At 46.8% G+C, this 14,554-nt stretch overlaps 1 protein-coding gene across 4 annotated transcripts in view; it reads left to right on the forward strand.

The window, feature by feature from the left end:
- The first annotated feature begins 194 nt into the window (after positions 1-194).
- Positions 195-14,554, forward strand: part of SLC4A11 (solute carrier family 4 member 11) — a 95,145-nt gene continuing 80,785 nt past the window's right edge. For 2 of the 4 annotated variants that reach the window (XM_042812661.1, XM_042812663.1), the window contains exon 1: positions 195-349. In XM_042812661.1, the coding sequence (XP_042668595.1) occupies positions 289-349 (61 nt within the window). In that variant the 5' untranslated portion in view covers positions 195-288. Of the gene's footprint in view, positions 350-4,380; positions 4,704-14,554 lie in introns of those variants that run through there. The other 2 variants (XM_042812659.1, XM_042812660.1) reach the window with 1 other exon arrangement.

Consider the following 14,554-nt stretch of genomic DNA (forward strand, 5'->3'; position numbering starts at 1 on the left):
GAAACATTGCTCGTTTGAATACACGTGGAGCTGCCCTGCTGTCGGGCTGGGAGGGCGCTAGGACCCGGCTGTGCCCCCGCCCCGGCCCTTCCCTTCAGCCGCACTCCCGCTCGGGGGACTTTCAGTTTTGGCTGCGCTGCGTCTTTTTATTTAATTTTTTTTTTTTTTTTTTTTTTTCCCGTGGAGGGGGGTGAAAAAAGGTTAAAAACAAATAATAAAAATAAAAACACCGCCGCCGACCCCGAAACCGCGACAAAAGTCCTAAAGTGTCAAGATGGTGAAGACGGGATGAGAGGAAAAAGAGAGGCAGCCATGGCAGCCAGGCGGGTGTTCCACCTCCAGCCATGCGGTGAGCGGCAACACCAGTGCGATGAGTGTTACGGCAGATGGGGGGGGAAAAGGGGCTGAGGGTGGGGGGTGTCCCCGGTTTGTCCCCTCGTTAGGGATGGGGAGGTGGGGGGGGATGCCGGCAGTGCGATGCGTGGTGATGGGATGCAATGGGATGCGTGCTGGTGCCCTGCTCTTGGAAGGGGTTTTCTGGGGAAGGAAAGTGGGAGAAACTTGGCTTTGCGTCATTGTTTTGGGGATTTTTTTTTCATGGGAGCCGGCTGTTGTTTTGAGGAGGTGATGACACTTTGCATCTGGGCTCGTTGGACAGCACCGAGCCGCTTACACCGAGCGGGCACGGGTTTGGGGTGGGTGAACTCAGGGGGGCACAAATACAGCGTGGAAGAGGATGAAGGAGCGATTTAAATTCGGGACCTTTTGTTGTTCTGGGTGTCTTTTTCCCCTCTTTGTGTGCTTTGTTTATACCTCAAATGGGAGGAGGGCATGGCTTGCTGTTAGCTCCACTCTGGCTCTCTGTTTGCGGATGCGATCGTTTGGCTTCACTTTGGCAACGGTGTAATTAATAGTAATAATTAAAAACAATGAAGTTAAGCAGCTTGAGCTGAACGATCAGAGGTACTCGGACAGCGGTGCTTGTTGGCAGGACCCCAGCAATGTGTTTGTGATCTCCAATTTGCAGTGCTTGCAACCGGGTGGTTTTAAATGCATGTTGAATTGCGCTCTTTGGCTTTTGCTCAACTTTTAAGTCACGTTCTGCTGTGTTTTCCCCCCCCCCAGTGCCTTCTCACAGGGAGTGCTTCCTTACTCAGTGTGGCTGCATTCGTGCTGATTTGTCACTAAATTAAGTGACGGGGAATTGAGTTTGCATAGAGAAGTTTGTTCTGGTGGAAAAGCAACTGTAGGTGGCACAACAGCTTTGCCTGCAAAGCTGTGATCAGGGAGAATGGGCTATAGATTTCACTCTGGGATCTCAGCCTGGGGAGGGAGGGCTGTACCTCTGTTTAAGGAAGGAAAGAAAGGTTGCTTCAGTTCTGATGCATTTCCTCAAAACTTCCTGTACTGTTGTTTTTTGTGTCCAGGGCTGTCATTATGATGACTTGATGGTGAGGGCTGACCAGCAGCAAGATGCACACAAGCAGTGCCTACTTGGGAGCATATAGACTCTTTCCAAGCTGCTGTGATGTCTTCCTATGCAAGATTTCTCTATAAACCTTTGGGTTTTCTCAAGTTTTTTCTCAAGTTGTAAGTGTAGCCTTGTCTCTCCTGTGTATAGTTCCCATCCCACAGAGTGTGGCTGAAAGAAGTAATAAACTGCTTGACCCATGGGTTGTGCAAGGCCAGCAGCATTTCAGCCACCTCACCTGGGCTGCTGTTGGAGTTGGTTCTGGGGCTGTTCAGTTCTTGGGTAGGTTTAGGTTAGAAGGAAATGGTGATGCAATGCTTTCGCTCTTGTCAACCTCAGTCACTGCTGCCATCCCTGCATGCTGTTGTTTCCCTGCTATAACTGGGATGCGTTGGCCAATCCATCGTGGCCACAGCTTCTGGTTCTGAAACATCTGTGGCTTTTGTGTGGTTGCCTCTGCACAAGAGTTCTGTACCACAGTGGAAGTTCCTCTCTGGCTCTCCTGTTGTTCCTTGGCAGTTGGAGCACTTCAGCTCATTTAAACGAGCAGAGCCTGAAGTGTGAGTGTGGCTTTTCACTGTGGTGCTCACTTGACTCCCCAAGTGGCAAAGAAGAGCTGTGTTTAAACCCAGAGTGCCTGGACTTACAGTAAAGCTATAATAAATCACTTGAGGCTATAAATGGTCCTTAAAGCAAGCTTCATCTTTGAGTTGATATCCTTGGGGATCCTTCCAATCCAAGCCATTCAATGATTCAAAGCAAAAATGAGGGTGACTTGTTTTGGATTCTTTCAAAGCCAGAAGCAGTCTGTGCAACCTCCAAAAATAGGTTTTGCTGGTAAGTTTGGTGTTTCTTGCTGAAGGGAGCTGTGAGGTTTGATTGGTGCCTGTTAGACCCTATGGAACGTTGAAACTTTAAATGTTGCCCTTGCTGAGCCATAGTGATGCTCTGCGTGTGGGCTATGTGCCTAAAGACAACTCCAAAACTGTATCTAAGGAGAAATCTCACTTATTTCTTTTTCCCTACTGAGTTATTCTCATACTGTGCTTCTCTAGGAAGCCCCAGTGACAGCTGTGCTATCCAAAAGCTTTCAGTGACTTGAGCTTAGGTGTCACCGGAGCTACCGAGCATGCTCCAAGTGCAAAACCACTTCTGGAGAAGTCCCATTTCCTTCTGTGGGATTTCACTGGGAGTAAGCAAGCCTGGGATGCTTTAATGACTTGTCATTGTGAAACTGTCATCCACCCTGTAAACACGCAGATGGCTGCCAAGTGCAGCAGATATCCAGCATGTGTTCCATCCCAGCTACCTTTGTGGTGGCTGAGCACGGCACGGTGCCGTTGCTGCTTTGGGAGCAGGGGGTCCTCTGCAATGATGCACTGCAAAAAGGTTGGGAACAGAGTTGCTGAAGCTGTTCCTTCAAGTTCATCTGAGTGCGAGCAGGGTTTTGTGACTTTGCAGTGCATCTCCTTCAGGAATCTGTGCTGGGACTGGGTGAAATGGGAGAACTTTTCTCAATGCAAAGTCACTTCCTAAATATGGTTCTAGCATAAGCTCTCCATGAAGCCCTTGTGCTGAGCATGGTGATGTGCTGGCCCAGGAGCAGAGCCCTGCATCTGTCAGTGCTGGCTTTGATATCAAAGCGCTCAGCTGACACTTCTAACTGGGTTTTTCTATTCTTTCTTTCTGAACTCACCCCTGGCTCTAACCTGTGATTAAATCAGTGAGAAGTTGGATGTCCCTCCATTATTGAGGAAGGGTCTGTGTTCCTGGTGAGAGCTGTGGTTTGGGTAGGGCACAGGGCATAGAGGGCATTTTGGGCATCTCTGATTTGGAGAAACTGCAGGAAGAAGGGAGAAAAGCCACTGGAGTGGGTAATGCTGATGTCACACTTGAGCTTTCTTCCTATGGGTGCTTTTGAGCTTCCCAACTTTGAAGCTGATGCAAACTGCAGCAGTCTGGCTTGCAAGGCTGGAACTGCGTGCATCCTTATGGCTGCCCTATGGTGGGGTGGATGGGGACAGTTGGTAATGCGGGAAATTCATTGATCTGAATCTCATCTGGGCAGCTTTTTTGAGACACTGTGCATAGGTAGAATCCTAGCATCATTATGGTTGAGGTAGACCTCTAAGGTCACCAGCCCCAACCCAACCATGCCCGTTGACCATGATAACAGATAAACAACCTTCAGTGCCACATCTCCACAGCTCACAACACCTCCAGGGATGGTGACTGCCCAGGAAGCCGGGGGGAATCTGTGCCAATGCTTGACCGCTCTTTAAGAAAGTCTTCCTAATATCCAGCCTTGACCAGTAAAGGTGATGGAGTGAGTTACCAGTAGGTGCAGATGAGTGGGAGAGAGAATTAGGAGGAAGGGCTGAAAATGAGGAGCTCTTCTTCCTTTCTAGTGCCAGTACAGTTGCTGGCACCCCACAGAAGCAGGGGCTGCTGCTCAGGATCACCCCCTTAGGGGAAAAACCCCACCTGATGGGGCACTGCCTCAGGATTAAGGTTTACTCTCCTTTTCCTCTCACTCGTCTCCATGTCCTGGAGCTGAATGCCTCTTCCTTGCTCTGAGCCTAATTGCATCCCCAGGGTTTAGCACGCGTGTGTTTGTTTTATTCAACGCGTTGGCTGTTCCCACCGGAACAGGCTTTTTTTTTTCTTTTTAAGGGATTGGGCTTTTTTGCTTATTGTGCACAACAAGCTACTGCCCGAGATCCTCGTTGGGGAGGGGTGGAGGGAGGAACTGTAGTAATGCCAATACTTCTTGAATATTATAAACCTGGCTTATCAGCCCGACGCAGGGCTGGAATTTGTCTCTTCCTGTGCTGCATCTCTGCTTTCTGAGAGGCGCGTTTAAATACAGGCTGGAGACGCAGCCTTCCAGTGCTCTCCGTGAGGCCGTGTCAGCAGGAACGGGGCTTCTCAAGAGGCTTTCATTATTCCTTTTGCATTAATTCCTTTTGAGAAAGGGATTTGTTGGGAAGAAGGCTCTGAGACTGCATGTCCCAACAGTACCAGCTGAAGGAGGTGAAGGCAGACGCGGTTTGTTTCGTACCTGGCTCTCCTCTCTTCTCTGTCCTCATGGAGCCGGCTTCTTTTTGCTACCCCCAGCTTACCTTCCTGCGCTCACCCTATGGGCAGTTTGGGGCGAGTGCTGGCTCTTCACAGGACCTGGCCCCGTGGCCTCAACGCTTAGTGCCGCAGAGATGGAGCGGGCCGGTGGATGGTATGTGAGTGGGCTGGGGACCGAGGAGGGTGGAATTGGGAAACCGAGATGAGCGCTGAGATGGTTGGAGTTGGATGGTGGGTGGAAGAGGGAGGTGATGCGCGGAGGGTTGGTGGATGTGCTGGTGTGGGGTTGTTGGTGTGCTCCCTTCTCTGGATCTCTCCTAGTGATGCTTGCTTGGCTGCTGCCACCTCCATCGTGGAGCAGCTGGAGTACCTCAACCAGGGGAGCTGATAAATAACCTCAGCATGGAAAAAAATAAAAATAGAAACCATTCTTTGGCAGTCCTTTGTCTTACAGGCTTGCTCATTCACTGATATGAATTCCTCAGTGTCTGAAACCTGAAATACCTGCTGGAGGCTCAGCAGGCTTGTTTCACCTTTAGGGCTGCATTGCTTTCAGCTTTATCTCTTAAACTGTTATTAAAGTTATCAAGTGTGGGGATAGGTGATTAAGATCCTTTATTGCAGATTTCAGCACTACAGGGAAGTTCCTTATACGCGTGTTAGTTTGGTTCAGAGCTGTCAACACTGTTATTGCAAGGCATCTATATGGGGAAATGGTAAATCCTGCTGTAGGAGTTGAGACTGCTTGAAGTGCCCATCCTGAAGGTTTGTATTTTGTAAAAACTTTTTCAAGAGAGATATTGCAGTTGGTGAAATGAGGTCCTGAGCAGCTTTGATATGGCTCTAAGGCTGCATTGCCTGGAGCGCATTGCTGGGCTGGAGACCTCCAAAGATCTCCCACCCTTAAAGCAAATTTGCTTTACATCTTAATAACAAGCCAGCAGCCATGCACCTCACCTGGCAAAGCTGGTCAGGTGGCACGTAAAGAAATGGAGGAAAGCAGCTGAGCAGTCTCAGCAGGGAGAATGCGTGGGAGGTGTTTAAAAACATGAGCTGTGGTTTCATGCAGCGGAAGCAAGCCTGTAGCAGGAGGAGTGAGGATGGGCAGCGTGGCTCTGAAATCCCTCTGCTAAAAGCAATGCCTTTCCCCCACCTCCCTGTGCGTGGAAAGTGTTGGCTGCCTCCTGGTAAATAATGACTGCTGAGGGACTGTTACTTACAGCAACTCGGATTGCTGTGATCGAAGGGACTCGGAGATGGCAGTACCTGGTGTTTGGAGAACTTGCTGCTTGTTTCTTCCGTAGCTTTCTGCCTTTTGGGAGGCTGACCTGATGCTGTTTTGGGGAGCTGATTTATTCTTCCTCGTTCTTCTTGGCTGGAATAGATCGCTACTCTGGGCTGTAAGCATCCAGCTGGGGGAGACTTGCCTTGCTGTAATGAGAATCTTGCATTGTAAGGGAAGTAAAGCGGTAGGAATAGAACGGGCTGGAGTGTGGGGGAGAGGATGTGGCATCTTCACCCTCCTCCCCCCCCCCCCCCCCCCCCCCCCAAAAGCTTTGTGGGTGCTGCTTAGCAAAGTGTTGGGCTATCGGACTGGGTGATAAACCTCCTTGGATGAGGTGAGCTCTCTTCAGCTCTGTTTTCTGCAACTTGTTGTAACAGCCCGGACTTAGTGCTCTGTTTCCCATTCCCTTACAAAGGCTCCTGGTTTGCTGCTGAATGCCTGCGTTAACCCTTGTGCTGCTGTTGCCTGTGCTGGGAAAAAGACATTGGAGGCAGCTGTGCAGTCAGAGTAGAGTAGCGATGTCTTTAAGAGATTCATTATATCCACTTCTCGGCAGCAGCTTTTCTCCCCTCTCTTCCTTTTGCATCTTTGCATCCTCTTGTTTTCCCTGCACTTCTCTCCTAAGGTATAGCATCTCACTTCTGGTTGAGCCTGGCTGCCACAAAGCCTTTTTCTTTAAGGAGGCACATGAGCTTTCTCTGCATAGCATCCAGCAAAAAGCTCCGGCTCCCAAGTGCAGGGCTGCTTTAATCTGTTTTTCTGCTTTGCTCCCAGAGGGGAAATCTCTGGATCTTGGGTGGGGGCTGGAGGAGAAAACAGGAATCCCATCTTGGTGTGAAGTTAGCAGCTTGCTGGCATCCTTTGTCCGGCATTGGGTTTGGGTGCTGGGCTGGAGGTGCCCAGCTGGGAGCTAATGGGTCACACTCTCACTCCACCCATCTGCCGCTCACCAATTGGAAGTGAGAGAGAAAGATGCTCTGGCTGGATTAATATTGGAGGCACTGAAAAAACACAAGCCATTGCTGCCTCGGCCACCTGAGCAAGTGGCATTGGGGATTGGGTGAATTGGTTCAGAGCAGCCAGGAGAGGAGCGGAGGCTCTTTGGATGGGAACAGCATCTCTACTGAAGGAGTAGTGCAGGTAAGTTGTGGTCTGAAGCAACAATACTGGAATGCTGCTGATGCCGGGTGATGCGTTCAAACAGGAAATTCAGAAAGGCAGCTCTGCCAGCTCTTGAATTATTTAATTCACTAAAGTAAGGCAGTGCTTGATGGATTTTCAGTGGGCTCTGCTGCTCGGTGATGCTGTCTATTGCTGTGCTGGATGTCTGTGCTGTGTGTAAGGATGGAGTGTACCTCCTGAATTCAGTTTACTTTAGCCAAAGTGCTGCCTTTCAGGGGTTGGGTTTAGTTTCAGGGTACCTTGTGCTCATCTCCTTATGCATGTCTTGCCTGTTCTTTTATTTTTTTTCCTCTCAAATTAATGCTGAAATATCCTCCCAGCTTGCAGGAGAAGGCTTTACATACTGATGTGTTTCACGTGGGGAAAGTGCAGTGCTGAGTGAAAACAAAATGCATGCGTGTGATGTAAAATGCTAGCAAGCATCGTTCCTGATGCTGTAGCCATGGAAGCCATGCAGACGAACCATAAACAGTGTCCTACTGATAAACACTCTGACATGTGTTGTCAGTTGGTAATTATTTCATCACTGGACCAAAGCGTTTTTATTTTGGGTTGATGATGGATGGCAAGAACTGATGTGGAGCTGCTGGCTCTCCCCTTGCCCACGTTGTTGTTCTTGTTACTGTTGTTTGCTGTTTAGTGGCTCCTGGATATCGAAATGCTATGGTGTTGCTTGTGCCATCCTGTCGAGCCTGTTGGGATATGAAATCACTTCTGTGGGGAGGGCTGAGGCTGAAGGAATCAGCTGCCTGCCTTTGCTTTTTCCTTTAGGCTGTTTTTAATACTGGGGGATGCTTTCCTTTCAGGTATCTTTCCTGACTGAAAATATTTCCTGGTATCTTTCCACAGCTGAAAATCTGATGTGCTTGGTGATCAGTTGGCTGACCACTGCTCTACTTTCATCCCTTCTTGCTTTCAGTATAGATCTTGGTTTCAATCTTCTGGTTTTGTGTGAATGAGAGCAGGTCTTCTGATCCATTCAGATGGCTTTTTGGGCAGTGGATTTGGGAAGAGGTGCAGGATAAGCTTTGACACAAAGCTTGGTCATCCACAGCTGTCTCTTTAACAACATTTTTCCTGCTTAGTGGCAATAAAAACTTTGTAGTAATGTACTTTACATTCCCAAACATGGTCCTGGTGTCCTGGGGAATGGTAGAGTGTGTACTGCTGCTGTTGGAGCACTTCTTCCACCAGAATCCCAAACCTGATGTGTGTAGTTCCTTATTTCCACTTTGCAGCTTAATTTTTACAGCATTTAATCCAGCTGAACCATTGCAGGGAGCAGCTCTACTCCTTTAAGCCCCAAGCAGGTGGAATTTCTACTGACTTAAACCATGTTGGCATGTTTTACACAGCAGCACTGATGGCCTCTGAAAGACCTTCAAGTGTGGGGAAGGATTTCAACCAAAAACACAACAGTCACCTTTTAAAACCACCCTTTTTCAACCCATATCCAGTCCTGACCAAGATTTGGGGCTGTAGCCATATCTCTTTCGATGGGAGCTATGAGATTTTTTTTGATAGGGCCTTGCAAGTGAAAAGAGCCATCTGAGAAGCTGTCAGTAAGAGTTAAAGCTTCCTAAATTATTTAAGTGTTCAGGAAAGGTCTACTGGAAAGCTTCTGCTGGTTGGTCCTTGGGTCTTTGCCAGCTTGTGGGATCTCTGGAGGTATTTGCTTTCACTCCTCTCTAGGTAGCACTCATGCAAGAAATCCTTACAAGTCTTAAATCACATATTTAGAGGGCCCAACAAAACCTGGGAGTTGAAATAAATAAAACTAATGGCCCAAATTGTTCATTTGTCAGCCAAATCCCAAAGTGCTGTTGTCCCCCAGCTCCGTGGCTTGCTTTGGTCACCTGTGAGATGATGGCCAAGAAACCTGTCCAAGGAGGAAGAGCAAAGCAGCTGCACTGCTCTTATTTCCCAGTGTTTGCCTCCTCACCTCTGGGAGGCACCCTTGGATGTTAATTGCTTGGGGTGAGCTCAATTGTGATGAGTCAACCTGGGCAGCCTGCTGCCAGCTTTCTGCATGCGTGTTTTTTGGGAGAGGAGGTCTTGCCAGCTGCGACAGTGACAACTACTATTTTTCATTAGGTAGTTTTATTGCAATGGGTGTTCTGGAGGAAGCTGGGGAAAGGGATGAAGGGGAGGGGGAATTACTCAATGCAGTAAGGAAAATGCTTTGAAAGCAGGCTCGTCTGATCCCTGAGCCTGTGTGTGGGTGGGTGTTTGCCTGGGAGTGATGAGCAGGCAGGAGGATGCTTCCTGCTCTATTCTTTCAGTGTGATGTTTCTCTATTTTTACAGCCAGCGACTGTGAAAATGAGTCCTAGGGTTTTTTGTTTGCTGGAGTGACCATGGCATGATTTAAGGTCTCCTTGCACTGCTTCCCTGCATCAGAAGAATATCCAGCTCCTTATGTATGGGCCCAGATTAAATGCTTTAATGCTTCCTGAACTGTGGAGCCATAAAATTGCTGTACTGGCATCCTAGAGTGGTCATACTGTGGTGAATACTTTAGCTGGACCCAAGTGACTCCAGTGCACCACGGGTTACCCTAGGAGATGTCAGACTGTTGTTGCTGTGTCTTCCAAAACCCAACAAAATTGAGCTTTCTCAAGGAGTTTTAGAGTTTAGGTTCAGGTAACCCAGACCGTGGTGCAAAATAAATAATAAATAAGAGTATGGGGCTTTGTAACCTATCTGGGAAGCAAAGAAGCAGGGCAAATCCTTTGGGGATGCTTCTTTTTAGAGATGAGTTGGAAGAGGATGCGGCATCTACACAGGTTTGTTGCAAGAGGAGTATTTAAAATATTTATTTGTATATAAATATTTAAGAGTGCTGTTGGGTGGCCATGCCTACGTGTAAGGAGAGCAAAGGTGATGCCTCAGTGGATCTGAGTCTCTCAACTGGAGTAGGAATTGGCAATAAGGTTGGACTGTTTCCTTCATGCCTGCTCTGGACACTTATCTAAAAGCTTACTAAGGTAGAGGGGGGTTGGAGTAGATGAAAATCTCCTTGGGTCATGACTGCCTTCTGGATTATCTTCAGGAGTTCCCACATTGATTTGGTGTAGGTGTTTGCACACAGTTGTACTAAACCTATTTGGTTAAGGTCTTGAAAGAAGATAGCATCTCTTCTAACAGTGCTGTAGAAAGCAGTGTTAGGAAGACTTCTAGTCAAAGTGGCTGTTGCACTCGGATGAGTAGAAGACAAGCAGGAGCCTTTTGCTTCTTTGCTTGTCTTGTAAAGGATCTTTACTAGGGCAGCGGTAGGTGCTGGAACAGGCTACCCAGACAGGCTGTGGATGCACCTTGGAGCTGTTGAAGGCCAGGTTGGATGGGCAGCCTGGTGTAGTAGTAGATGTGGAGGTTGGTGGCCTTGCCTGCAGTGTGGGGGTTGGAGCTTGATGATCCTTGAGATCCTTTCCAATCCAGACCATTCTATGATTGTGAAAGGATTTATGCCTCTCATCTTTCCCTTGGGAAGAGATGCTGATAGGCTTCTGTGCTGTATGGTGCTTGCACAGGGAGCAAGGCTGTAAAACTAGAGTCAAAAAAAAGAAGTCATCATTTGATCTTGACTTTTATCCCTTTAAGGAAGAAAGTCCTTAGGAGGAGGTAAGTGTTCATACTGCCCTTGTAATGAATTGCAAAAGGCCATTTTGCTGATATTTACTGATAATGACTTTATCATGTTTTCCTCTGCCTTTATTATTGCAAAGGAATGCTTTCAGGAGGAGAAACCTAGGTTTGGGATTGCCACAGGCAGTGGTGCTCGTGTGCTGTGCTTACCAGCTATGTTCTTGGCCAAGTATTAACACGTTTTTTTGCTTACATTACCCTCCCTTGATCAGGGTGATCAGTTCTTGTGTGTTTTTCTGGCTTTTTTTGGGCACTCCTCTTAGGTGGTGAGAAAATGGGTAAAATCTTTAAGCTTTCATCCTGTGTGTTGATCATTATTGCCCAGAACAGCAGCATATGAGCACACTTCATCTCCGACTGCCAGTAAGAGATGGTTCCCACCAGCATTCTCCAGTTGAAGTGGGAATAGATCAACTCCTTAATTGTGTAGATGGCAACGAGAAGTGGTAACTTGAGGCAAAACAGCTTCTCACATGCTGCTGTCCATTCATTCTTGCTGACTTGAATGGCTTTAAATAGCTTGCAGCAGGTGTTTACACCAGGAGACCTTCCTGCTTGGTTCTTCCATGAAAATTACCGAATCTTATTTTGTAGGCATGAGCAATGCTACGCAGGAAGATCCTGCAATATTGATACCCTTTGAACTTGATCAGTGGGTCGGTGTGATCAGACTTGCAGCCTGTTGAGCTTGTTTTCTATTCCTCTGTGGTGATGCAGTTGTTATGAAAGAGGTTTGAAGCTTCCTTCCCCTGGCTGCTGTTGAGCTCTTGCTGCATACAGAGATTTTTCAGACTTCCAACTGCAGGCTCCTTTCACTCAATGCTCCAAATAATCCTTTTTTAAAAACCTGTAGGTTTCTCTTGGGATTTTTTCTTTTTTTTTTTTTTCTTACACCTCTCTTTGATTTTTCTACAGACTTCAGGTGGAGGAGGGAAGTAATATAATTTAGTGGGCATGTGAAACAAATTATTTCTCGTCTTCCCCAATCACATAGATGATGGTGCAGCTCTCTTTTCACCTGTGCAGCTGCAGTCCCTTGTTCTGTGATTTTTAGTATATGGAGGGGTGGAGAGAATCAAAGAATGATGATTGAGCTTGCAGTTAATATTAAAGTAAGTGGTTTAGTGGAACCCTGGGTAGGGAAATCTTTTTCTTGTCTGGTCTAAGCTTTGAATGGCACCATGGTCCTGACTAAAGCAGGTCTTGCTCTAGATGTCAGCATGAAGTAGGGTAACCAACTCCAAGTTACCTCACTGCATAGGAACGATGTGTCTCATGATGAAGTTGGGAGAGGGGATTCAGGTTGGGTATTGGGAAACATTTCTTCTCAGAGTGGTCAGGTACATTGCTGTCCCTGGAGGAAATGGGGGCAATCGCTGTCCTAAGGGGAAATGGTTTGAAATTCAGGGAGGGAAGATTTAGGTTGAATGTCAGGGGGAAGTTCTTTTCTATGAGACTGGTAAGGTGCTGGAACAGCTGCCCAGAGAGGCTGTGGATGCCCCGTCCATCCCTGGAGGTGTTCAAGGCCAGGTTGGATGGTAGCCTGGGCTGCTATGAAATGGGAAGGTTGGTGGCCTGCCTGTGGCAGGAGGTTGGAACTTCATGATCCTTGAGGTCCCTTCCAACCTTGGCCATTCTGTGAGTTCAAGAACTGTGGAGATGTGGCACTGAGGGACGTGGTCAGTGGGGATGTGTTGGGGTTAGGCTTGATGAGCTTAGAGGTCTTTTCCAACCTTAATGATTCTATGATGGTAGGGATGGATGCTTTTAGCACTGACAAACATGTTCATGGAACTCAAATGGAAGTGGCCTGAAACCTTGCTTCAAAGCTGAAACACTGTGTGTCTTATGGACAGAGCACTTGTTTCTAGATAACCAGTGCTATCTGATATATTCAGTGTTGTTTAATATGAGAGCTGGGAATTTCAAGCTGAGCATTTGAACAAGAAGTTACAAGTCTGTTCAAATGATCTGCACTTCTTTAATTCTCTGTAAGACAGGCGGATGTTTTGATCTGTTGCAAGTGGTAGGAAGTGGGATATAGGAGGTCACGAAGGCTGTAGTACCATTTGTAGGAATACCCATGCTATAAACTTGTTAGAGCTGCCTTTTGCTTCAATACAAGGCTTGTGCTGCAGAGAGCTGTTTACTTGGAAGATGCCAGCAGCAGAACATTTTAATTGTTATCAAAGTATCCAGAGAATGTGTTTTTATTTGTAATCCACTAATATTGCAAGGCTTAAGAGAGCTTATTACTAACCTTAAAACAGGAGACTTAAAATGGGTTATTAAGAGATCTGAGAAGCATCTCCTGCAGGAATTTAATAATGGGAGATGGCATGGTAGGGCTTTGTCTGTATTTGTTGTTAAATGCAAATGTAAAAATGGTAAGAATGCAGGAAGGATGCCCGCTTCTTGCCTGATGCTTCCCACTGTGGGTCATCTTAATCTGAAGAACAAGCACCTCATGCTACATCAAACTCAATGTCCTACCTGTTAGAAATGCTGTGAACTTCATCTCCCCCTCGGTGCCTCTGAGTCACTGCAATGGCTTCAAGTCAAAGGGCAGTGGCTTGCTTTTGAAATCCAAGCTTGTATCCCTGAGTTTAGAGAAATAAGCCTTGTTTTCCACTTCGCAGCACTTCAATTATTTTGCCTTTGAATTCAGTCCTCTTAAAGAGATGAGGTACTAGTCAGAAGCTCATCTTTGAAGAAGTGACTGTGGTGTCTTGATGCCTGTGCAATTGGGTCATATTTAATAGACATCCTTGGCAGGAATTAGGTGGGCTGGCAATAGAAATGTTGCTATTGCAGTAAACTCTCTTAAAAACAGCGAAGTTATCAGAAGAGTTCTATGTTTTTTGGCAGATAATTGGTGGTGGCATCTTGTACCTTTGAATGGGAAAAGAAATTGGAGAGTGTGATTGTCCTTGTAGGTATTGGATGAGAGGGAACTTGCTGTATTGAGTACCTTATCCCCTCAGGGTAATGCATTCCCATTTTGTCCTTAGAAGACTGGACTTATGTCTTGCTGAAATGGTTTTGCTTGGATTTTAGTTGTTGAAATCTAAAGGAAAACTTGTGAGTACAGTAATATGGATTTGGTGGCCTGCCTGTGGTAGAAGTGGTGCAGGGAGATAAAACTCCCACCCTGCAATAACCAAGTGCTGCCCGGATGGTCTGTTCCTCCAGCCTGAAAAGGAGCAGGCTCTGATTTATACTGCATGGAAACAATTCTGCAACTCCAGGCAAACCCTGGGGCACTGTGATGTTGATCTTTAATGTATTTGGAGACTTGTCCCTGGCCAGACTATCCTCAGCAAAGCAAATACATTGATTACAGTGGTGTTTCATAACGGCCTCTTGGTTGCGCTTATTTAATTTCAAGGAGTGGAGTTGAGATGGGGAGAGGAAATGCAGTTCTGTGTGTCAGGACGTGGGTATGTGCCTCACTGAAAAGATAACAGCTTTGCTGTCAGTTCTGGACAGCTCAAACCCATTGCTCCAGTCTTGAGCAAAACATGACTAAGGAGCTGAGACCTCAGAAATTAAATTCCTGTAAGCCTTGTGAAAGGAGAGGCATATGGAGTTTGCTGATACAGTTTGCCTTTCTGATGGCTACTGAGCAATTAAATACAGTGGAGCTGGCCTTGGTCTTAGCATAGCTTTTTATGGCATACTACTTTGCTTGTGCCAACAGCTTGAGGGGTCAAAGTGTGGAGCTTGGTATATGTAAAGATATTCCTCCTTCATTCCACTTGGTTAAAAAGTTGAGTGTATCTTGCTGTCTCTAGATGCTCTGAGATGCAGGTAATGTAGTCCTCAATTCACCCTTTCTACTTTCACCATTCCTCCACTTTCTGTGAATATGTTGACCTTTAATTTAGTCCTATA

This window comes from Centrocercus urophasianus, unplaced genomic scaffold (assembly GCF_019232065.1).
Source record: "Centrocercus urophasianus isolate 14NV4802_14NV808 unplaced genomic scaffold, USGS_Curo_1.0 seq_13, whole genome shotgun sequence".
NCBI classification, from domain to species: domain Eukaryota; kingdom Metazoa; phylum Chordata; class Aves; order Galliformes; family Phasianidae; genus Centrocercus; species Centrocercus urophasianus.